Raw genomic sequence first — 24,782 nt, forward strand, 5'->3', positions numbered from 1 at the left:
CGCGGCATGTGGGATCCTCCCGGACCGGGGCACGAACCCGTGTCCCCTGCATCGGCAGGCGGACTCTCAACCACTGTGCCACCAGGGAAGCCCCACACAAGAGATATTTTAATTAATAATTAAATACTGGATTTAAAATGGATTTTCACTTGAATATAACACCATCCTTAACTTAAGAAGGAACTGGGTAGTGCTTAAGCCCTCAACAAAACAAGCCAGTCCACAAACAAACCCTGCTTATGGACTCAAACAAGAGACACCATCTGGCAATACAAAGACAACCTAGCCTGTAAAATTAAAACCGCAAAAGTCAACACACACTTTAACTGATAAATGAGGAACTAATTTAATAAACTAAAGTAAATATTTGGAAAAAGACCAAAGGCTACGAAAACATCCACATGGAGTGAACCAACTGCAATGTGTGAATAAATAACAACAACAACAAAATAAAACAGCTAGGGCTGCTCCGAGTTGATGGACAGCACTTAGGTCAACAGGCCGGTGACCAAACCTAACAAAATCCGGGTATGGGGAAAAGGTAGAGGACAAGAGCCAATCCCGCCTGACAATTTAAAATGTGCAACCTGTCACTTAAAATTCAATCCTCTAGGGATAAGAAATTAACAGCAAGCAGCACATGCAATCTGCTTTTAAAACACACCTTTCTGGGACCTAGAAATGTCTTACAAACATTAACTCATTCATCTTAAAATAGCTATGTGAAGAAGGTACTCATTGCATCCATATATCTGCACTAAAGGAACCAGCCAGCCATGGGAGCTGGTTTTCAATATGATCCCAAAGGACAATTCCTGGACCCACTGCTCCTTGGGTCATGCTAGACAGGGGAGTAGATCCTAATGCCTGTCCTGCTGTCCTACCACCATTCCTACGGGGAGACCATGGCAGTTACACACACACACACACACACACACACACACACACACGCACACACACCATCAGCCCTCACAAGGAGGCACCGTGCAGCAGCAACCCAGGAATTAGCTAGGTCCTCAAGGGGTGACTCGGGGAAAGATGTAACATTGGCTTTGGCAGGCAGATTTAGGAAGAGGGGCAACCTATGTTCCTTGGGGCCCAGCAAGCAGGAAACTGGCAAAGCAGTGCCCCCCTCACAGGGAGTGAATTATTCCTGTACCTTCTCTCACGTCCACGGCTTCATCAATGGCAGCTCCCATCAAAAGCACTTAGACACACAGACTGGAATGTACCTTGCACCCCTTCCAGAACATGAAATACATGATAGGTTCAAATGCTGTCTAGGATTTGAAACAATGATTGAGAAAGGAGGCTTATGTCATCATATTTTCCCCAGTGCCTTTCAGATGATTCATCACAAAGTACATGGAAATAAACTGGGTACAGATTTCCTTCCCAAATGGGTGGGTACATAATCTGCATCAGGCCATAATACAACACTGTGGGTGTGTGTGTGTGTATAATCTCACATAACCTTCACAACAAACAATCCTGGGGGTAGATACCACCAGCCCTGTACTTTCCATGTAAGGCAACTATTGCTCAAGGTCACACACGACTGGGAAGTACAGGAAGCAGAACCAGGTCCATCTGATTGAAAGCTGATGCCCTTCTACCACGGACCCCGCATCTCCAGCACAGTGAGAGATTCCCAACAGCAGTTCCCAGGGGATTGTATCTGTAAGGTTCTGTTAAAGAAAGGATTAACACTAACACCAGAAATGAACATTTGGGGGCATTCAGGAAGCTGGAGACAGACATCACTAAAAGTGACCTATTATCTAAAAGTCTGACTTATTTCCTGGATTAAAAAACAAACAAACAAACAAACAAACAAAAACAACGAAGAGAGATTTCTTTCCCTACCCTTCCCTGCAAAATTCCCCTGAACAGTGAGACTCTGGCTGACCCAAAACCGGAAGTGGGAGGGCCACTGGGGTCGGTTGGGATGCTGAAGGGTGCAAGAGAGGAACTTTCACAAAGTGTTTTCAGTTGACTCCAGCAAAGAAGTGATCCTTCCCTGTAAAAGACAATTAAGAGTGCCCCACGGCTACTACACATTGCCAAGAAAAAACAGATTCAGGATTGCAAACTGAGAGGTGGAGCCATGGAGATGTGAAGTCAGAGGGAATTCAGATAACAGGCAGTGCTGGGAACAGGGATGCCCTGGAGAACCCTGCCCGGCCTGAAGAGTTCAAGTTGAAACACTTCAAAAGCACTGTATTGTGCCACAAACAAAACAAAACCCACCTTTGGGCCAAGTTCAGCCCCTAAGCAGTTCATGGTTCCTGGTTAGAGGGAGAGAGAGACGACCAAACAGACACAGCCAGCATATGGTCAATATCCTACATATTAGAAAGAGGGCCCATAAGACTGGACTTAGAGTAAACTTGGATCACTCACAGAGGCAAGACCAAGAACCCAGGAATTAGAGCATCTACTAAGGACGTGCAACCCCTGAGACAGAGGCGTGGAGCAAGACATGACTGGACACAGGTACACCTGAGCAGGACTCAGAAAGTTTCTTCTGCATCCTGGCTGAGTGTCCCCACAGGGTCCTGAGGGGCCAGCAGGAGGTATCAGAGTCCTACTGAATCGTCACTTATTAATATGTTTAACAAAATCAATGGTTCCCTCTGAGAGTTAAGTTCAGTCTTTGTCAATGAATCCTTCCTAAAGTTCACTGAGGGAAAGACCCCTCCAGTTATTGTTAGGTACTCCTTCGGGTGGATTCTAAGTAACCATTCGATGAGATGGTGGTACCCAGATACACAGTCCCTTTTACACAATGGTATCTGAACACTACTGACATATTCAAGAGTTACTACACCCTTCCTAGGAAATAAGTTATTTATTTCACTGAGACACCCATACTCATCATCTGAGTTTTCATTTCCAAAATCCCCCATCATAGTAAGATTGATAAAGGTAAACTAAATGCTCAAAGCATAAATATCGTCATCAAGGAACAGACTGACCACTTTTAAACTAGTCCCTTCTCTGACATTCCTACCTGCTTAAAACTATCCTATTCTTACCATGTGAATGGCTGCTGTTCTCATTTTCTGAGTATCAGCTATACTCCACAATACAACTTACACAATTAAAGTCAGGTGCAGGGTCAAAGTGAGACCTTGTAGCTGATGCAGGTCTTGAAATTGATTGACAAGCTGCTCCAATCACAGCTAAGGCCCTGACAAAGTAAATCCAGGTGTCAGGTCCACCACCAAGGAACAAGAGATCAACACTGATGGAGCCATGCCCAGCCTTTGGAAAACTTCATCACATCTTCAAATATTTTTGCAAAAATAACCCTCCTCATGAGAGTGCTGAGAAAGTCAGCATAAAATGAAAGATATCAAGACTTCAGATCAGTCAGAAAAGTACACGCTGAGTTATTTGATCTGTTCTTGGTTCTAAAAATTAGCATACAGGTGCCGTTGTAACCCAAACACTGATAAATAAGAGATGAAAGAAACTTTCATAATTTTTGTCATCATTTTTAAAGACAGAGCACCAATCAAATCTTTTAAAACATTTATACTATTTTTTTAAATCTTGGCTCCTATTGTAACTGGAATCACTTTAAATTGCCTTTTCCTGACCCCAGTTACTTGAAGAGAAGGGGAAACATCTAGAACCTGTCTCAAAGCCAACATTCCTAACCTGATTTTACTATGTTCAATCCTGACTTGAGTCTCAGCATTAGCACCGAGTGTAGACAGCAGCAAGGCCCTTTGCCTCTGAGTCTCATTTTCTCCTCCTAAAAGTGAAAAAACTATAGTCTGACCACTTTACATCACAGCATTTTAAAGGCTGTTTAAAAAAAATGAACTTGGAGTTCTGTCAACTCTTAAAAGACTATGCATCAAAGTAATACACTCTGCTATGCAGGTTTTTTTCTACATTTTTTTTTTCAACTAGCAAACCTCCCAATCACCAGAATGTTCCAATAATCAAATTAGATATGATTTAAGGTACAACAGGGGCATCCAAACATGGCCAACTATTAGAACCAGCCTAAGTGCTTATTAGGAATCTGTTTCCCTGGCCTCTTCCCCAGAGATTCTGATTCAGTCTGGGGCCTGAAAATCTGTATTTTTCAAAATTCTCAAGTGATACCACTGATCTAGAATATAGATCCTCTCTTGACATTTCATACTTTTTGAAGGCCCCATTTTCAGTACTTGGTAATTCCCAATCTAAGGACTCAGGTAATGGAAGTGTCCTCAATTACACGAAAAAAGTATCGTCAAAATGCAGTAAGAATTAACCTTCCAAAAGGTATACACTAAAACCCCTATGTACCCAGACTGACCTTCAACCTATTTACTTTTCCAGATGTTTAGTAGATGTGTCACTAACATTTATTAAAACTTAACAAATGATAGATAGTTCCCACCATGTTCACAGACAGAAGACTAGCTGAACCTAAATTTACTGTGTTTTAGATGGGTGAGGCTCACAAATAAGAGTAATTTCTTAACAACCTGTAACTAGAATTGAATTACAGCTAATTATATTTACCAGTGCATGGACTTGTTATATATCCCCAGATAGTACATTTGAACTTTTAATGCTTATTAAGCTGTGTAGTGGATCCTAATGTAGCTTAGAACAATAAGAAACCCTGATGGAATGCACAGAACTTGGGAAAGTCTTCATGATAAATTTAAAAGTTTCTGCTTTAGCAACTTACATTAAATCATGATAAGTGGCTGTAAATATGGTGCTCTTCAAGCCCCTAGCCAAAGGGGGAATATTATGTTCAATGAGCCAAATGGCAAGCCAGCATCAAATATAGGTGAACTTCAACTTCACTTAATTAACAAAGGTATGTTCCTGAAAAGGGAAGTGACATTAACAGGGTACACACCTTGTGTCAAAATGATGCTGGTACCTCCCCTGGATCCCAAGGCTCAGCCACGATCCTCTCCCTACTGCTCTCACTCACCTACCACACCCCTGCCTTAGGGTCTTTGTATTTCCTGTCCCCTCTTCCCCCAACACAACCTCATGGTCCCTCCCTTCCTTCAGATCTGCAGCTCAAATACCAACCTGATTTGAACAGAACTGCACACACACAGTCTTCATCTCTGTCCCCTTGCTCTACTCTATTTTCTCCATAGCACCTACCACTTGGCATACAATGTTAATTTGTCTAATTGTTTGCGTCTCCACCTACACACTTTTTGAGTTCTACTATAATAAACTCAGTGTCACTATTAAACACTTGCCTACACACAGGCATGCATATATACATCACACAATGTTATACACAAATACTCTGTGTGTGTCCAGAGAGAGTTCCCTTGATCCACTGGATCCAAGCGGTGATAATTTAGAAGTATCGCTCAACCCAGTATATTCTGTAACCAAGTAAATTCACAGAGATAGCAACTGACTTTCTCCAAAACAATGTCAGAACTAAGTTGCACTTAGAAAATCGAAGGCAATCTCTGACGTGCACAAAGAATGTGTCTTCAGCCCTAGATCACTAAGGCCCCCCTCGCCCACTCTCAAGCTCATGCTGGAAGTCAGCTACTGCTGAACAGAAATTTCAGACACCAGGATGAAATCTTAATGCTGAAGACAAGTTTCAGGGGGGAAGGAAAGAAACAGGTCTTCCTGCCTCTTTACCTGCCCACTGACACAGGCGTCACTACCTAATAAAAGGGATGTCGATGTTACTGGCCTGGCAAACAGAACCTCTGCTGACTTGTTCGTTTGAAACAAAAAGAGCAGAGAGCTCTGAGGTTGCTGGAAATGAGACTGAAGCATAATGAAACCAGACTCTGGAGCAATTAATTTTTCTATCAGATAATTAAATCATTTGTTTTTCCCAAATCTCAGATCCACTGAGAGAACACTGCATGAGTATAATTTCAACTAAAAAAATATGAAGCTTGAGAAAATGAAGATACCAGCCAGACTCTGTTTTGCAAGAACCTTGATTTTAGAGGAACATGCTGGTTAATAAGTGAGTGTCACATAAGGTGAATCTGCTGATGCTTCCGTCCATAGACTTCTGAGCTATTTTTGCAGCTCAGCTTTTAGTGCTTACAGCTCTGATCACTTGCTCAGAAGTACTGCGACTGCCTTGTTCCGCTCAAATCAAGCAAAGGTTTAGCATCAAGCTACCCGTAACAGGCACCTCTAAAGTTAGAAACCACCATACGCTTTTGGGTTGTTTGGGCGTCATTTCCTGACCTCCCTATTTTTATGAGAAAAGGCTTATAACAAAAACCGGCTGAAAAAGTACATTGCACAGTCAAAATAATTAGAGAAAAAGGATTACAGTTTCAAAAAATGATTGAATTATTCTGTCGTGTTTATCACCTAATTGTCACCTAACATCAGTCGCCAATAGAATGTACACAAATGTCTGTCAGCTCCTTCTCTTTAAATTCTCGCTAAAATGAAAAGTTCTGGACTTCCGAAAGAAAGATAAAGGGGAAAAATAACCTAGAAATTCTAAAAATAATTTGGTCTCCGGGCCCTTTTATAGTCTTAAAAATCAAGGACTCAGTTTTGGTTTCTGTGGGTTCTCTCTACCAATATTTGTCATATTAGAAATTAAAATTGAGACTTTAAAAATATTTATTCATTTAAAACAAGTCCATTGCATGTTAACAAAAATAATATTTTTATGAAAGATAACTCTATTTTCTAAAGCAAAAAATGTTAAGTGAGAAGAGTGGCATTGTTTTACAATTTTGCAAATCTCTTTGATGTGTGACTTAGAGGCCAGCTGGATTCTTAGATCTGCTTCTGTATTCAATCTGCTGAAACATTGTTTTAGATGAAATATGTGAACAAAATCCAGCCTCGCATGGAAATTAGTGGAAAAGAGAGTGTTTTAATAGTTTCAGGTACTTCTTTGATTCTACATCAAAACTTGACAAGTGGTAGCTTCTTAAAGGTTAGCTGCAATGTAGAATCTAAAAACAATCAATGAACTTTTTATACTGTTGTATTAAATCGATTAGTCTATCTTCAGCTTTCAATGGATCCTTGACCCATGCATGGTTTTGTAACATTTTGTACTGGTCATTTTGAAAACATGGGTTTACTGAGTTATGCAGATCCTCTTCCAAATGTTGACCTATTTTACAATATTAAAAATCACAGTTGCTAACATCAACAACAAACTCATGTGAAAAGTCTTTTTTAAGTATTGCAAGCTGACAAGCTCATATGGTGGTTATAAATTTTCCAAAATTCTACCTATGGCTTGCAGGATCCAATTTTATCACTGGCGTCATACTCACAGTTGCTTGCCTTGAAGTAACAAGCTCATTTCACTCATTTTTAAGAAAATACCTCATAAAATCCCAAGTCTCCATAACTATAGTTTGTCCATCATTCTTTCAAGTAAATATGGCGCCCCATGGCAAAAAAAAAGTGGCTAGCTCAATCATACAAGTGTTCTTCCTGAGACACGGTAGTATTGCAGTATGTAGCAGAAGCGTCTTGTGCATATTTCCCATTTTGTCACACAGAATATTATAAAGATATATAGTCAAGGGATGAGCTTAAGAACAGTAATCATGTCTAGTGCTTCATCAAAGATATTCTTACGTGAAACTCTTCCTCTCTGCCATTGCCACACAATTGCAGGGAGGAAGAATACACTGGCTACACTGACAACTGTACACTTTGGTGGCTTGATTCATTCTAAGGCACCAGCAGTTTTACCCACTACTTCTTTTGCACCACTGGTGCAAACGTCAACACATTTTAAAAAAAGACAGAACATCTTAGTATTATACGGAAAATAGTTTTGAACTACAGACCTCTTGAAAATGTCTCTGGAACCCCCAGAGATCTGCAGGACCACATTTTGAGAACCAAATGAAGAATTCTGAACAAAAACACCACTTAAAAGTTTATCATCAATAGTCAATGCAAGTAAGAGAAGTAGTCAGGATGAAGCTAATGATGGTTGAGGTATAACTAGGCAAATATAGCTATCATATCCTAAGCTGAACTCGTTTATTTGACTTTGAATTTCTTCCGAGTTCTAGTTTAATGCCTGCATTAAGAGAAGCTACGGATGATGACGGTAAAACTCAGGAAATCTTAAGCTCAGCCTTCTCAGAGCTCTCTGATCCATACCTTGTATTTGAGAAGGTGGAACCGTTCCTAGGTCAATGTCAATCTTTAGGTTTAAGAAGGAGGAATCCAAGGAAAGCCTTGCAAAAAAGACATTATCCCAAAAGATGACAAAACTCTGAGGAGGGTGGGATTATACCACCTAAAGGACAGTCTTTTTTTCCCAAGGTAGAATCAAGATAAAACATGGAAACACCTCCCAGATAGCTAGATGGCCTAGAAAGATCTTGGACCTCAGCCTCCCAGTCTGAGCTTCTGTCTGGGCTCTGGCACTCATTATTCAGGAGACCACAGCAAATCAGTGTGCCTGAGCTTGCATACTGAGGATCACATCAGCCTCAGAAGTCTGTTGTGACGAGCAAATGAAATAACATACAGGATAGCGGGAACATACAGAAGGCATCAGTTACGAGGGTACGAGGCTATCCTGCTACCAGAAGAAAATAAAACAAGGGCTGCTATTGCTACTTGCTCAATTACAGGCCTACCACAGCGTCTGGTCCTCAGAAGGAGTTCAATAAATGAGCCCGCTGTCATGGAAAGGAGGAGCAGATCAACTATGACATGGGACAATTAGTCTCAATCCTCTAAAAAGATCATTTCTTCTTTTTCCAGTTCCCCATTCCCTCAATACCTTTCTTTCTCTCCTACCCTGTCTCCAACCTGGCAGTCATTTCCAGTGGGAACCACATAACTGCTTGGACCAGCAAGAGAACGGAAGTAGTCACTCATCCCTCAGGATGAATGTACAGAAAGAATACATTAAAAAAAAAAAAAAATCTAGGGGCTTCCCTGGTGGTGCAGTGGTTAAGAATCCGCCTGCCAATGCAGGGGACATGGGTTTGATCCCTGGTCCGGGAAGATCCCACATGCCGCGGAGCAACTAAGACTGTGTGCTACAACTACTGAGCCTGTACTCTAAGAGCCCATGAGCCACAACTACGGAGCCCTCATGCCTAGAGCCTGTGCTCCGCAACAAGAGAAGCCACCGCAATGAGAAGCCCGCGCGCCGCAAGGAAGAGTAGCCCTCGCTCGCCGCGACTAGAGAAAGCCTGCGCGCAGCAACAAAGACCCAATGCAGCCAAAAATAAATAAAATTTAAAAATTAAAAAAAAAATCTAAATTAAGAAAAAGTATATCAACAAGCTGTCACCAGGCTTGAAACATGAGAAAGGAATACTAAAAAACAACTGTCATCAGAGATAACATTTTCCCCTTTAAAAATGACACACATTGAGAGTGTCAGATACAGTGAGAAACTGGGGGTTGCAGCCTTCAAGCAGTTAATACGTTTCATCTGCCTTGGTACATGTGGTCACGATGATTTAGCAGAGAACATAATTATATGTAAACCAGTGGTTTGACACAGGAAATTTGAGTGAAAATGGTTCAAAAAGATCATAATCTTACTCTACATTATAATGCACTGCCTTAGTAGAAAGAATAAGCAGATACCAAAATTCGAGCACTTTCTATATTCTTCCCAGGGGGAAATGTGTTATTAGTTCCAAGTAACATAATAAGAGCCTGAAAGAAGGGGGTGATTCAAAGTTTTAGCAAAGTTTTCTCAACGAGCTTCAAATCCACAAATGATAGGTGCTCTGTCAGGTGGCATTTTTGTTTGTCTTTTAAGAAGTTACTTTTTCCTCCTAAACTGGTGCAGAATACTTTCAAGTTTGCTTTGGGAACTCTGGGGAAGAAACATGTCCACAAAGAACTTTCATCTTACTATCTTCATAAAGATACTTCTACCATTAATTCTTTTGATTTACTTTATTCTTTTAGGAAACTATCTTAAAATTAAACTTTCTAAGGGAAAAATGTTATGTAATAGTTAATAGGAGATGATTCACTTGTCATTCATTATGAGTGAGAACTTTACAACAGAACGAAGGGAATTATCTTACTCATCTCTTCCTACCTGCAGTTTTTGACTCACAGCTTAGTATTTATGTAGAACCTTTAAAAGATTTCTGAAATACTTTAGTCATTTAAAATTTTTAACTCACCTCTTTGTAATACATAAAAATTGGGAATTAAGGATAAAATATATACAGACAAAAAACACCAGCTTTAATTTATAAATGAGAATAGGTAGCATGTGTTCAAAGTTAAAGCATCATTTGGATGTTGCAGAGGCAACCCAGATTCTGTTTTTTGTTTAGAAAATAGATTTTTTTAATGTGTAATTTTAATTTCTTATTAAAGAGAATCTCAAACACATGCAAAAGTAGACAGAAACTTATAATAAACCTACATGTAACCATCACCCAGCTTCAACAGCCAGCTTGTGGCTAATCTGGTTTTATCTGTACCCTATCTCCCCTCCTCCCACCTCTGGAATATTCTGAAGTAAATCTCAGCTATCATTTCATCAGTAAACATTTCAATATGTATCTCTAATAGATGCTCTATTTTTTTTTTTTTTTTGCGGTACGCAGGCCTCTCACTGTTGTGGCCTCTCCCGTTGCGGAGCACAGGCTCCGGACGCGCAGGCTCAGTCGCCATGGCCCACGGGCCCAGCCGCTCCACGGCATGTGGGATCCTCCCGGACCGGGGCACGAACCCGTGTCCCCTGCATTGGCAGGCGGACTCTCAACCACTGCGCCACCAGGGAAGCCCAACACCTTTCTTAAGATGAACAATGGTGATGGGTTTTTGACCCCATTGATAATGTTATGCCTTCAGCTCTGTGACAGACTTCCACGAAGCGTTTTCTTGCTCCATCTCAGTTTAATGAAGAGCCCTCACTGTAGGTTTTTAAGCAGGTTCATCTTCTTACCTCAGCATTAAACATAAACCTATACACAGCATACTTTATCATCAAACTGTGAAACTACTACTGTTAACACCGATTCAAGTATGACTTTTCAAAAAGACTTTCATGTTCTGTCCTTTCTCCAGACTTCATTATCACCATTTTGATGCCAATTTCTACCACCTGGCGAAACAGTCCCTGGCATGCAGTAAGCACTCAGATATTACTGAACGAGTATATTAACAAAATGGGTGTTCATTAAGTAAACCTTCAGCAGAGTTTGAGTGAGTTTGACAAATTATCATCTGTGATCCAGGTCCTTAATTACTGGTGTTCCACAGAGTTCTGCTCTTAGTCAACCTTGGCTTTCTCTCTAACTCTTCTTACTGGGTCCCTTCATCCTTGTACCTGTCTCCCACTGGCACCCAGAGCTACATCTCAGGCTTCAATGTCTTGCCAAACTCAAGACTTCTATTGCTAGTTCTTCCTAAACATCTCCACTTGGGTTTCCCACAAGCTTCTCAAACTCCACCCATTCAAAGCTGAATTCATCACATTCCATTCCTACGTTTCTGCTCTGGTGAATGACTCCACACCCCTCTGAGCATCATCTGGGTCTCATCCCTATTCATCCCTGACACCCTATGAACTGCCAATTCCTGTCGGTTTCGAGATCTATATTTTTCTCATAGCTGTCCCCTCCTCTCCATCCATCCTGCAGATTCCAACTGAACTTGGGCTCTAGTAACCTCTCCCTCAGACAGCTTTAATTGTCTTACGGGCTGTCTACACCGCTGTCTCCTCTTATGATCTGAACAGCCTCCAGCCCCAGGCCCCTTGTACCCACAGCTACCAAGTCAGATTTTGTTTCTCATTCCTTAAAACCCTTCACTGGCACCCCATCATGTCTACTAGCCTAGAAGTAGTGTGTGACCAGGCAATTTATCCTCTAACCTGGGACCCTTCTGAGAGTGAAAGGTGACACTGTTAGTAGTTACAGTGGTATAGCAGACAAACTCAGACTTTCCCGGGCAGACCTACGCATGAGGCCCTCCCAAGTCTCTGCTACACCTCCCACTGCACTCCCTCACCTTCGGCACCCCTCTCGCTACTTTCAGTCTCTGGAACCCGTCACTGTTCTCTCACCCCTATGCCTGTGAACAAACTGTCATCCCCTCTTGAACCATCTTCCCCGGCCTGGGACATTTCTAAGGATCATTCCAACTTGCTTTAAACATCACCCGCCCCCGCCCCCCTGCCACCACCACTTGAAACTTCTTCTAAAATCTCCTGGCTGATCCAATCACATATTCCTGCCAGCCAACAACATGCCTTGGACTTATTCCTATGCTGGGACCTGGGCCCCTGCACTGCAAACATGGGCTGCATCTGCCTGCCTCCTATGAGCTCCTTCAAGTGTCCGTGTCTTGTTCATCTTTATCTCCCCAGCATCTGTGATGAGATCACAGGTCTGTACCCAGCAGGCATTTCTCATGTCATTTCTCAGTCACGTCTTATATTTAATAAAAACGTCTTTGCCTTAGCTACTAATTCAGCACAATTAATGAAAGATGAACAGATGAGACAGGATGAAATAAGGAGTAGTCAGTAGCTCCTAATGCCAGTCCTGTATATCACAGACCACAGCTCCATTTAAGCAACTGCTTTTTAAAGGAGAGCTTTGGGATTATAGCATCTGGGCTAATGGCAGAACCCCTATAGGAGGCCATGAAAGGGAAACAGCCATGGCAATAAGCCAACATCATATTAGAAACTGTCCACTAAATTCTCGAAGCTTCTAGTATAAAATAAACGCAGTGTCGAAATAAAACACACCTGCTGAGTATACTTGGGGTCCCAGGCAGGGGTGGGGAGAATGACAGGACTCCTGCTGCTGTGACAACAGGAACACAGAGATAAGAACCCACTAGTGTACCTTCACAGAGCACTCTACAGTTTGCAAAGCATTTCCCTACGCATTCTACCACCTGACCTTCAAAATAACCCTATGAGATAGATCAGATGCATGCCGAGGCTCAACCAACACTTCTTTTTTTTTTTAATTTAACTTTTACTTTATATTGGAGTATAGTTGATTTACAATGTTGTGCTAGTTTCTGCTGTACAGCAAAGTGATTCAGTCATACATATATCCATTCTTTTTCAGATTCTTTTCACATATAGGTTATTACAGGATATTGAGTAGAGTTCCCTGTGAAATACAGTAGGTCCTTTTTATCTATTTTATATGTAGTGGTGTGTATATGTTAACCCCAACCTCCTAATTTATGCCCCTCCCAACCTTTCCCCTTTGGTAACCATAGACTTGTTTTCTAAATCTGTGAATCTGTTTCTGTTTTGTAAATGAGTTCATTTGTATCATTTTTTCAGATTCCACATACAAGTGATATCATATGATATTTATCTTTCTCTAACTTACTTCACTTAGCCTGATAATCTCTAGGTCCATCCATGTTGCTGCATGTGGCATTATTTCATTCTTTCATCAACCAACATTTCTTGAGCTTCGACAATCCCTCTGGGATCCCAGGCCAATGCCCCCTTCACAGCCTGAGCCACCCCAGGCAAGCCTGACCTCATCCTGCTTCTTTATGTAAAACCCTTCAGCATCCTAGATGGAAACTAGAGCTCCAAATGTTCTCTCAGTCTAACCTGTCGCTTTATGGCCAGGGATGATCTAGGGTGGCTGACAGGTGAGAGGCCAAGCCAGGGACATTCTCACAGTGCCAGGTCCAGGTGCTGCCATAGCTGAGGCAGGTGCGTGTGGGCTGGGAAGCTCCATTCCCTCCTTGTGTAACACACACAGAGGCAGCCATCACGTTGTCTGCATGTGACAAGGAAGCTGTGCCCTAAGGCAGCAGTAACGTGCGAGCTCAAGCTGAGCCCCGGCCTAGGAGCCAAACTGACAAGGCAAGGCTCCCACAGACAAAGAGAACAGACCTGAGCTTCTAAAATACGGCCCACACCGTGATGCCATAGATCCTGAAATTTCAACATTAAAAATATCTATTTCTCATGGATAAAACAGCTCTTTCAGCATCTTTTAAACTACGCAGGCACACCTAAGAGGGGTAGAGTGCTAAGACAGCGATCTCTATCATTTTAGTGTGAATTAGTCCATGAATTCACTGTCTTCCTTATTAGCAAGTGTTCCTGGAGAGAGGAGATCACTGGGCATCTTACTGGAGTAAGAGACAGTGGAAGGCAGAGAACAGGAAGGACTTAGAGGGGAGGTGGAATTACCAAAGATGAACTCGGCCTGCCTCAACATTTTACGCAGGGTCACCTCCGAAAGGAATATAATTGCAATGACCTGGTAAGAACTCACCCCAAATAACACTTGACATTCCTTTCTTCTTATCACTATAACTAATAAACTAATATTGCGTTGGCCAAAAAGGTTCCTTTGTAACACAGAAAACCCGAACAAACTTTTTGGCCAACCCAATACTATGAGAATACTGAGGAGTATTCCAGAGCCACTGTTCTGATGTTTCTAGTGTAAAATTAAGGAAGGTAAAAACGTAATAAAATTTAGTCCTAGAGAGCTGGTGTAACTCTAAAAACAAGATGTCATGTAACAACAATGGCACCATCAGACCTGGTCTAACAGGCATGGCCTCACTCCACTGGTCCCTTGTCACTCAGTGCAAAAACGTAGTTCAGCACATTCAGAATCTCACTCACTCCTCATTCACACCTCTATTCTCACTGCTGGGCTTGTCTATACCATGGCTGTACCCATGTTCCGTGTGCTGTAAGAATGTTCTATCAGCAATGTTCTGTAATATTACATTATATTTTATTTGACTGAGTTATGAGCAGACTCCTTTTTCCCACGAATCCTGTATGTTCAAGATAACCAAGCCAAACCAAAAGAACTGTGAGCAGGCAGAAGACCCCCAAACTGTAATCTGGACAGTTTTTTCATGTTCAAGTATCCCAAGTTTCTGCTAATTTCAAAAGATAAGATGCAACAATTGAGACAACAACTTGAAAAATGTTAACATTAAGACAATTTGCCCGCATGAATGAGAAGGGTTGGCTGAGACGAGAGAAAACCACTTCTCAAAAGTGTCCTCGGGCCTCCCTGGTGGCGCAGTGGTTGAGAGTCCGCCTGCCGATGCAGGGGACACGGGTTCGCGCCCCGGTCCGGGAAGATCCCACATGCCGCGGAGCGGCTGGGCCCGTGAGCCATGGCCACTGAGCCTGCGCATCCGGAGCCTGTGCTCCGCAATGGGAGAGGCCACAACAGTGAGAGGCCCGTGTACCGCAAAAAAAAAAAAAAAGTGTCCTCAATTTGCAAAATGCCAACACCAAAGAGACAAACCATGAAGCCACACATTTACAGATCTTTGCAAGGATTTTAGTAACAGTGGAGTAGCTTGTAATGGACTAATCTTCCCACCAAAAACAATTAAGATATTTAGAAATACATTCTAAAACAATTAATTGGAAACACTGGAGGGCCACCAGAAAAGAGACAGAAATTAGAGGGAATTTGATATGCAACTTAAAACTACAAGATATCATTTCATAGCCACCAGCATGTCTAAAATTAAAGAGAATGACCATACCAAGTGCTGGGGAGGATACAGAGTAACTGGAACTCTCATACATTGCTGCTGGGAATATAAGAATACAACCGCTTTGGAAAACCATTTGAAAGTTTCTTATAAAGTTAAACATGTGTCTACTCTATTGTCCAGCAATTCCACTGCTAGGTATTTACCCAAGAAAAATCAAAGTGTAATTTATGTACAAGAATGTTTATGGAAGCATTCTTTATAATAACCCCAAACAGGGAAAACTCTAAAATGTCCATCAAGATGAGAATAAGCAAACAAAATTGTGCTACATTTATGTAATAGAATACCCAGCAGTAAGAAGGAACAGAATACTAATATACACAATGACATGAATGGGTCTCAGAGAAATTATGCTGAGCAAAAGAAATCAGACACAAAAGAGAACATGCTACGTAGTTCCATTTATATGAACTTCCAGAAGAGACAAAATTAACCTATCATGAAGAAACAAAGCAAAACATTGCATTCACTGCCTCTGGCAGCAGGGGATTAACTGGGAGAGGACACAGGGAACTTTCAGAGGGATGAAAATGTTCTATGTCTTGGATTGGAGCACTAGTTACACAGTTGTATGCATCTGTCAAAACCAAACTCTTCACTTCTGATCTATTCATTTCTCTGTATATAAATTTTACCTCGATTTTTTAAATATGGGGAATGGGAGATGGAGGTAGCGCAAGGGGAAGAGGAACAGAATACCTTAAAGGACAGAATGAGATAAAGATTATAAGGAAGAGAACACAATCCTTAAATTTTTAATACACTCCTAGGGCAGACTAAAAGGGTAGTCCAAAGCCAAAAATCTAAAATACAGTTTAACAGACATGAACCAAAAGAGGCAAGAACCTCTTGAACTAAGAACTAAGATGATGACGAATAAAAACAAAAACTCAGTGAGTATGTTAAACAAAACACAAGATTGCAAGAGTTAGCAAATATATTTAATCTGGCAACCCAAACCAGTAGACCATTAGACAACAAAATACCAAGCAACCTGGTTTATACAGTCAATTTTTAAAGCATCTTTTACGAAATGCTCTTTTTATATGCTCCGTGATATAAATTCCTACTGAGTATGAACTAAGAGTACACAAATACCTGAAACCACCCCAAATTCATTCTTACCTTCAGTGAAACTTCCTGTTAGGGTTATTACAACAAATACTTTCCCTTCTGGCTCCAGATCCACCTAGAAAGAGAGAAAAAAATTGTACGTTATATGCTAATTTTGAAGTATTTTTTTGTGGGCCTCAAATAATTCTTGACAGAGGCCTCAATGCACATAAATCAGATCTATGTTTTTCATTGAACAGTAGAGGGGCAGGAAACAAGTGACAGCACAAGAAACTGTAACGGATGAAAAGCAGATCTAAACGAAACCGTGCAATGTTTTCCCTCTCTCACATGTTTTCCTCTTCCATTTTGGCTCTCTGTGATACTGATGAGCAACCATACACGTGGTCACTATTTTTGAGACACCCCTAACTGATGTGCACCGTTTGTAAGAATATTTTACTAAACCACGTGACAAGCGTATGAAGTTGAGAAATAATGGCAACATAAAGGCAATGAACCAATGTGCCATGGTCAACTGCGTACCTTTAGTTTGAGGAAGTAAAGAGTTTGAATAGAAGAGTGCTGTCTCTGTCTACACCATCTCCACCTGAGTGCAGTTCATCCTCAGGGAGCACCAGGGGAGGCAGTACGTGTGCTGTGCATTCACTACTCTCGACTGTTCATGGGAACATCAATGTTCCTTCAAGTTCTCATCTACGAGCTGAGAAAACAAGACAGACGTTCTGCCAACGAGGCAGCTGTACGTCTTCTCACTAGAGCCTGTCCTCTGCACACACTCCCGTCTCCCAAAGACCTTCACACAGCATGGCCCCAGGATGGGGCAGTACCCTCCGTATCTGCTCTGACCACACTGGCCCAGGTAGGCAGGCTCTGCCCTCTTCATGCTAACCTTGAACCCATGAACACCTCTAAGCCATGGATTCTGAGGTTCTTTGGGGCTCCGATACATAAATTTACAATTGTCCTTAAATTAAATCTTGTCAGGTTTAGCCTATCGCTTCAGCTCTGCCTTTGACCTTTTGTCTAAGAGAGGGAGGTTCAGAGAAGCTGAGTATAGATATGGATGGTCTTTTGGGTAGAATCACATGGTACAGTGTCCAAACTAGACCAGGACACGGACTCCAGTCTGACTGCCACAGCAGCTCTGCACTCTGGGCAAGGTCCTTAACCATGCCCAGCTTCACTGCTCCCATCTCCAAGTCCATGACGTCATTATTCAGCATTTCCGACGTGGCTTCTGTCAGACAATCTCAAAGAGCCTTAATAGTACTATTTACTGTTTGTATTGTACCTGTGGGTGACCAATACCGAAGAAAAGAAATGCACTGACCTTACCCTAGAGTTCACCACCACCTGTTTTTAAGTACTACCCCCTGTTTATGCTTTTTCGAAATAAAAGATGCCTGTTTTATACTGACTGGGAGGGCTTCATCTATATAACAGCCAATTCCTATAAACCCTGCTGCCTTTTTCTGCATTCAGTCTGTTATCAGTGCGGTTACCACACCGTAACTCACTCCTGTGTTCAAATCAGCTTCTTGCATCACGACTACTAACTTAACAATAGCCCCTTAACTATCAACACCACTTGTGAACCTTTATAGAACAGTTCTGAAAATAGAGCTCTCTGGAGAGATGACTAAACAGGATGTCAGTCTCTAATTGTCTCCACTCTCTGCCTCGACTTGTTTTAAGTCAAAAATATTTTATTTTTAAAAGCCACTCCCTCATCTTCAATACAAAAGCCTGGCAGAGCCACATACAGGCACACACATTCGACCTCACAACATCAACTGCTGCTGGCACAGAAGGAGCTGCTGCCAGCCTCCCAACTGCCAGGCCACCTCCGAGATCCAGCCCGGAAACTCCCTCCAACACTGCCCGAGGGCCCTCAAAACAAAGAAGGCTACGCCACCACATGGGCAGGAGCTGCTCTGACAGACAGCAGGAGACTCCAGCACTCAGCATCAGGAGCTCTCACAGTGCAACAGGTTCGAGCCTCATTTTTGACCCAAGTCACCATCACGGTGGAAAAGCCAGGCTCAAACGCCATCAGTAAGCCTAGCCCATCTAAGACCTCTGACCTTAGAACAGGGTTTTACCAACTGCAGGTCGAGACTCACTAGTGAGACATGAAAACCAGGTAGTGGGTTGCACACAACAGGGATTTTTAACTAGAATAAAGTGGAACAGAAAATATGAACACACCAAATAGTAAGGAAAAGTACCACGCCATGAAAATTCTGTTTGCAGTTTTATACGCGTGAGAATGGTATACTGGGTTTTGGTGTAAAACATCTTCCTTAGTGCATCACAGAGAAACAGTTTGAAAATGCGGCCCTCAAGGTTATCTGCTTCACCTATACAGTGCTGATGGTCTGGCATCTATACATGGTGGTGGCCGCTTAGACACCTCCAGTGACAGCCAACTCACTACCACCACAGCTGGCGTCTTTCATTCCTGTACGCCAGAGAAGATCCTTCTCTAACAGCAGAAATGCAGTGACCAATAGCCTCCATTCATTGACCCTAGTTTTGTCCCCTACTGCTGCAGTGCATACTTTAGCTCTACGGATTCTGGGAAGAGCACTTCAGCTTGATTGGAGAACCACCCTGCCCTCAACATTAGTCCATGGCTCAGCTGAGAGTCTACCCCTGGTTCCAGGGCAGACATGTGACCCAGGCTTGCCAAACTGAGCACTGAATTCCCTCGGCCAAGATGACGGGCCTGGAGCTGGCATATGCCCCACATCTGAGTAATTGCTCCTCTCTACCCTCAATCACTGGTGCAGGTTTGGGCACAAAATCCAAGTAGGTCCAATCAGGAATCCTGGATCTACAAGGAAGAGGTACGATCTCACTCCTGCTGAACTGTAACCTGGAAGGACATACACTTGGGAGTGTCTGGCACCGTTCTTACTACCACACTGGGCTGGAGAATGAAGTCAATAAAGAAGGGAGAGCTGAGAGACAGAAAGAGACCAGGTCTTGATGTCATTTAAAGCCTTAGATCAAGCCCTGCTTGATTCTTCTGGATTTTCAGTTATTTGAGCCCATAACTTCCTTTTGCTTTAGCCAGTTTGAGTAGGGTTTTCTATCACTTGCACCCCAAAAGGCTTATCCAAATTGTCAGCCAAAGAGAATAAGTCATATTTGTAAAGACAATCATCACCTCCCCTCTACACTCTCTAACACCCAGGCCAATTCCGGCAATCTGTCCCCCTGCCTCTCTCTGGCACTGAAACAGCTCCTGTAACCCTTGTCACATCCCACGGTCAGATCCAAAGATGTGTCCATCTTCCCCTCAGCTGACCCGTCTGCCAGTATCTGATGTTCTTGCCCACTTCCTCCTTCATGAATCTCTCTTTAAACCCTGCTGCTCCTGAGTCCTCTTTTCCTTCCATTGGAAGATTCAGACTCATGATTTCAAAACCCACCTGAGATTCTTTGGGGGTAGGAGTAGGAGAAAAAACAAACATATCAGAACCTCCGAGAGGGTGTAGTCACATTCATTTCCTAAGTCTCAAGCACACACTTTATTCTCAAACCTATATATGCACCTTTTCTGAAAGTCTCCATCTCAGTGTCTCACTAAGACAAGTCCCTTTAATTCAACATGTCCAGAGTCCAAAGTCTTATCATGTACCCCCAAATGACTCCTCCGTTTCCCCAGCAGCCCAGGCTCCTCACTATGTGCATATAATCCTACCAGATCCCACCAAGTCCACTTTCTGAGCCTCTCTTAAACCCTTCCCTTCCTCTCCACTCCTCCTGCCCTGCCTCACCTTGCCCCTTGCAGGGGCGTTCTAGCTGGTTTCCATCTCCAGACTCATAATCCCCCAGCTGCTCTCACTGACATTTCAAAAATGAAAATCTGACCATGTGACTTTCTAACTTAAAATCCTTCTATGTGTCCTCTCCCTTCTATAACAGCCAAACTCCTTAGCAGGGCACACAGCCCCACATGCTGTGTCCTTACCATCCCAAACACATACAACCCATATCTCAGCATCTATAAATTATTTGTAGACTCCTCAGGGAGGCATATTATTTCATTAATAACCTTAGAGATCAACAAAATGTATTATGGGTCAGACAGCATAATGGAGGATGTAGTCAAAATGATGAAAAATATACATTACCTGTCTGAAGCTTATTGCCTAGTGATTTGAGGCATGCAATCTTTATACCTAGAAAATCCTTCTCTTTTTAACCTGTCAAACTCTTATTTGTCTATCGAGAATCAACTCAAAACTCACTTTTTACAGGAAGACCTTCTGAGAGCTCTTTTAGACAGGTGGGCAACTCCACACCATTATAGAGACCATTGCTGGAACCCTTTCGTTGTTGTAGCCACTATGCCCCGGTCCCTTAGGACCCTGACTTGCACATAAGAGGACTGAAATGGTTTTGTGAATGAGTAAATTAACAAACAAGCAAGGATACTCCAAGCAGCTTCATAGAGGGCATGGTTTTCTCCTCCTTCACTATTCTGATTGGTTTCCTCCAGATATGCTCCAATTTCTCCACACTCCCGTGAAAGAGTGAACATCAGCCTGCAGGTGCATCAGACGCTAACAGGGCAAAGCAACGTTATCACCAACTTTGATTTCAACAGTGACAGTGCCCTTTAGTGATGCAGCTACAGACTTCATGAACACTTTGAGAAGCCCCAGTGACCCAGCTTGAGTTTGCCATCAACTAAAACCTTTGCATCTTTTCTACATGCTGTAAGGTTCTGCTTCTCACATCCTGTGCAGTGCTTAGGACCCAAATCCTAAGAGCTCCATATTTTTTCTGCAGAATTTCAGCTTGTTGCTCTGGGCTCCAAGGCTCACTAGATCCCAAATCCAGTCATTCAGTTACTCTCCTTGTTAGCTTTATGGCCTTCCAAATCAGGGCCTGGGTTACCCTGTCATCATCTAAGGCACTTACAGAATGTCCACCATGACAGGGCTGAGGCCAGAGTGCCATGGAGGTCCCACATAGAAATGGATGCACTGTGCATTCTTTCTGTAACAGTCATTCGGGGAAAAGTGAATATGCTAAGCCCTCTTTCCTACAGACCACTTCTATTAGTGAGAAGGACAACTCCTGGGCCCTTGTCAAAACTCAGAAAGCAATGGCCTTTAAAAGTGACATTCTGACACACAAATAGATAAATCATCAAAAGTCAGTGTAAACAAATGGTGCTGTAACTGGATGTCCATATACACAATAGTGAACTTCAACTCACACATTGTAACTTATACAAAAATTAACTCAAAATGGATCACAGACCTAAATGTAAAACCTAACACTTTAATACTTCAAGAAAAATACATCAGAGAAAATCTTTGGAACCTTGGATTAGGTAAATATTTCTTAGATATAAAACCAAAAGCACGGGGCTTCCCTGGTGGCGCAGTGGTTGGGAGTCCGCCTGCCGATGCAGGGGACGTGGGTTTGTGCCCCGGTCCGGGAGGTTCCCATATGCCGCGGAGCAGCTGGCCCCATGAGCCATGGCCGCCGAGCCTGCGCGTCCGGAGCCTGTGCTCTGCAACGGGAGAGGCCACAACAGTGAGAGGCCCGCGTACCGCAAAAAAAAAAAAAAAAAAAGCACAATCCATGAAAAAAATGACAAATTGGACTTCATCTAAATTAAAATTTCTGCTCTTTGAAAGACACTGTCAAGAGAATGAAAGACAGGCCACAGATCAGGAGAAAATAGTGTAATTTTTTTCTCACCTGTATCCAAATAAAGAACTTACAAAACTCTATAAGAAAACAAGCCAACTTTTAAAAAATGGGCTTCATCACTTCATTTCACCAAAGAAGACATAATATAAAGATGGCAAAAAAGTATATAAAAACAAGTTCAACCTCATTAATCATTAGAGAAATGCAAATTAAAACCACAATGCAATAACAATACACACCTATTATGAGGGCTAACACTAAAAAGTCTGACCATACTAAATGTAAGAATGTGGAACAACTGGAATTCCCATATGTTGCTGATGCGACTATAAAATGGAACTATCACTTTGGAAACAGTTTGACATTTTCTTAAAATGTCACACATACACCTCCCATTTGATCCAGCCATTCAACTCTTAGGTATTTAACCAAGAATAAAGCAAGCATATGTTCAAAAATATGTATGCAAATGCTCAAGGCGCTTTTTAAAGAATATGATATAGCCATACAATGGAATAGTATTCAACAATAAAAAGAATAAACTATTGATGCATGCAACAACATGGAAAAATAGTAAATGAAAGAAGCCAAACACAAAAGAGAACATACTGCCCAGAAAAAGAGAGACAACATATAGTTTAACCTGACTATAAACATATAGTTTCTACAGCGGCAGAAAACATCAGTGGTTGCCTGGGGATGGGTAAGGGAAATAAGACAGGGGGTAGAGAGGGATTAAGAAGGGGCAGGAGAGTACCAAGACAATTAAATGGAGAAAGAGTACTCTTTTCAACAAATGGTGCTGGGACAACTGGATTCCACATGCAAAAGAATAAAAGCAGACCCCTACCTCACACCATATATAACTATGAACTCAAAATGGATCATAGACCTAAAAGTAAGAGCTAAAACTATAAAACTCTTAGAAGAAAAAAGAGGAATAAATTTTCCTGACTTTGGGTTAGGCAACGGTTTCTTAGATATGACATCAAAATTACAAGTGACAAAAAATGATAAATTGAACTGCATTAAAGTTTAAAACTTCTGTGGTATAAAAACAAACAAGTGTCTACCTCTCTCTGCCCAAATGCCCTTTCCAAAGTGCCACTCTCATCGACTTTCCTCCATCCAAGCCTCCAGAGGCTTCTTAGTGCCTTCAGAAGAAAACTCACTCTCCTTTACCTGGCTTTCCAGGGCACCGTGGGCTCCCCACTGATTAACGCAAACCTGTTTTTCAAATTTCCGTTCTTTAAACCTACTCTTCTAGTCAGGTCATCTCCTCACTATGTCACAGCCACACCTGTGCTCGTGCTGTTGTCTACTTAGAAAGCCTTTCTCTCTCCACCTATCCACTCATTCCAACATTGACTGAATGACTCCTAGGGTCAGGATCATTGCCAGCTGCTCAGGATTTCCCAGAGAAGCTCCCTGAGGCTGCAGGTGGAAGAAGCAGCTGAGTGTACCTGGCAAAGATGATGTAGCTACAGAAGCTGAAGGAAGAAACTTTTGCCAGGAAGATCTCACATGCACATTGATCCCTGCAGTCTCAAAATTCCTTTCTTGATTATTATCTTACTATTTATTGATACCCTTAACAATTAGATAAAATTTCATAGACTTACATCTCATCACCTGCAGTTAAGTCTGTAAGCTCCTTTCCAGTGGGATCTGACACTTTTTTTTTTTTTGCGGTACACGGGTCTGTCACGGTTGTGGCCTCTCCCGTTACGGAGCACAGGCTCCGGACATGCAGACTCAGCGGCCATGGCTCACGGGCCTAGCTGCTCCACGGCATGTGGGATCTTCCCGGACCGGGGCACAAACCCGTGTCCCCTGCATCGGCAGGCGGACTCTCAACCACTGCGCCACCAGGGAAGCCCGGATCTGACACATTTTTATTCCCTGAAGGGCCTAGCAGAGTTCCTTGAACCAAGTAAACACTCAAAAAATATCTGTTGATTTGGTCTAATGAGCTGAATTAGAAGGTCATCTGACCACCTCAATTTCATCACCTATAAAATGGGAATGATAGTATTTTATCCTGTAATAAACACTCTGACAGCACTTTGTAAAATATAAAAGCACTTCAAGATGGCTCCATGGCAAACCAGTAGCATATGGACTACACAGGCCCCCTCCTTAAGGATCATACTCTGCTCGCTTGACGAGCCAACTGATCGCCAGCCCCCCTCCTCCACCACACACCCTGAGCCAGTGCTTCCTTTCCTTTGGCATCACTTTGCAGAAGCTGGGCAAGTCACCTATATCCCTGACTCGGTCTTCTTGCCCATGAAATGAGAGGATTGTTAAAAAACCTTTCTAGCTCTAATGTTCCATGATTCTAAACAGGCTTGGATAAAAGCCTGCAGACAGGACTCAACGGAAACACTCATTTAATTAACTGGTAATAATTTACAACCATTTCCCTTCACAGAAGGCATTAGAATTGATCACAGGCAGGAAACTTCTGGCTACTTAATTTTCATCTCAGCCTGGGATAAGCAAAAGGCCCTAGCATATTAAAAGAAAAGAAACCAATCCTT

The 24,782-nt window shown here is 42.3% G+C and overlaps 1 protein-coding gene across 2 annotated transcripts in view; it reads right to left on the bottom strand.

Moving 5' to 3' along the window:
- PRKCH (protein kinase C eta) overlaps positions 1–24,782 on the bottom strand; it is a 219,929-nt gene that overhangs the window by 134,083 nt on the left and 61,064 nt on the right. For both annotated transcript variants that reach the window (XM_024748244.1, XM_024748252.1), the window contains exon 2: positions 16,609–16,672. In XM_024748244.1, coding sequence (XP_024604012.1) covers positions 16,609–16,672 — 64 coding nt within the window. The remainder of the gene's footprint in view (positions 1–16,608; positions 16,673–24,782) is intronic.

This window comes from Neophocaena asiaeorientalis, unplaced genomic scaffold (assembly GCF_003031525.2).
Source record: "Neophocaena asiaeorientalis asiaeorientalis breed wild unplaced genomic scaffold, Neophocaena_asiaeorientalis_V1.1 scaffold698, whole genome shotgun sequence".
Classification (NCBI taxonomy): Eukaryota; Metazoa; Chordata; class Mammalia; order Artiodactyla; family Phocoenidae; genus Neophocaena; species Neophocaena asiaeorientalis.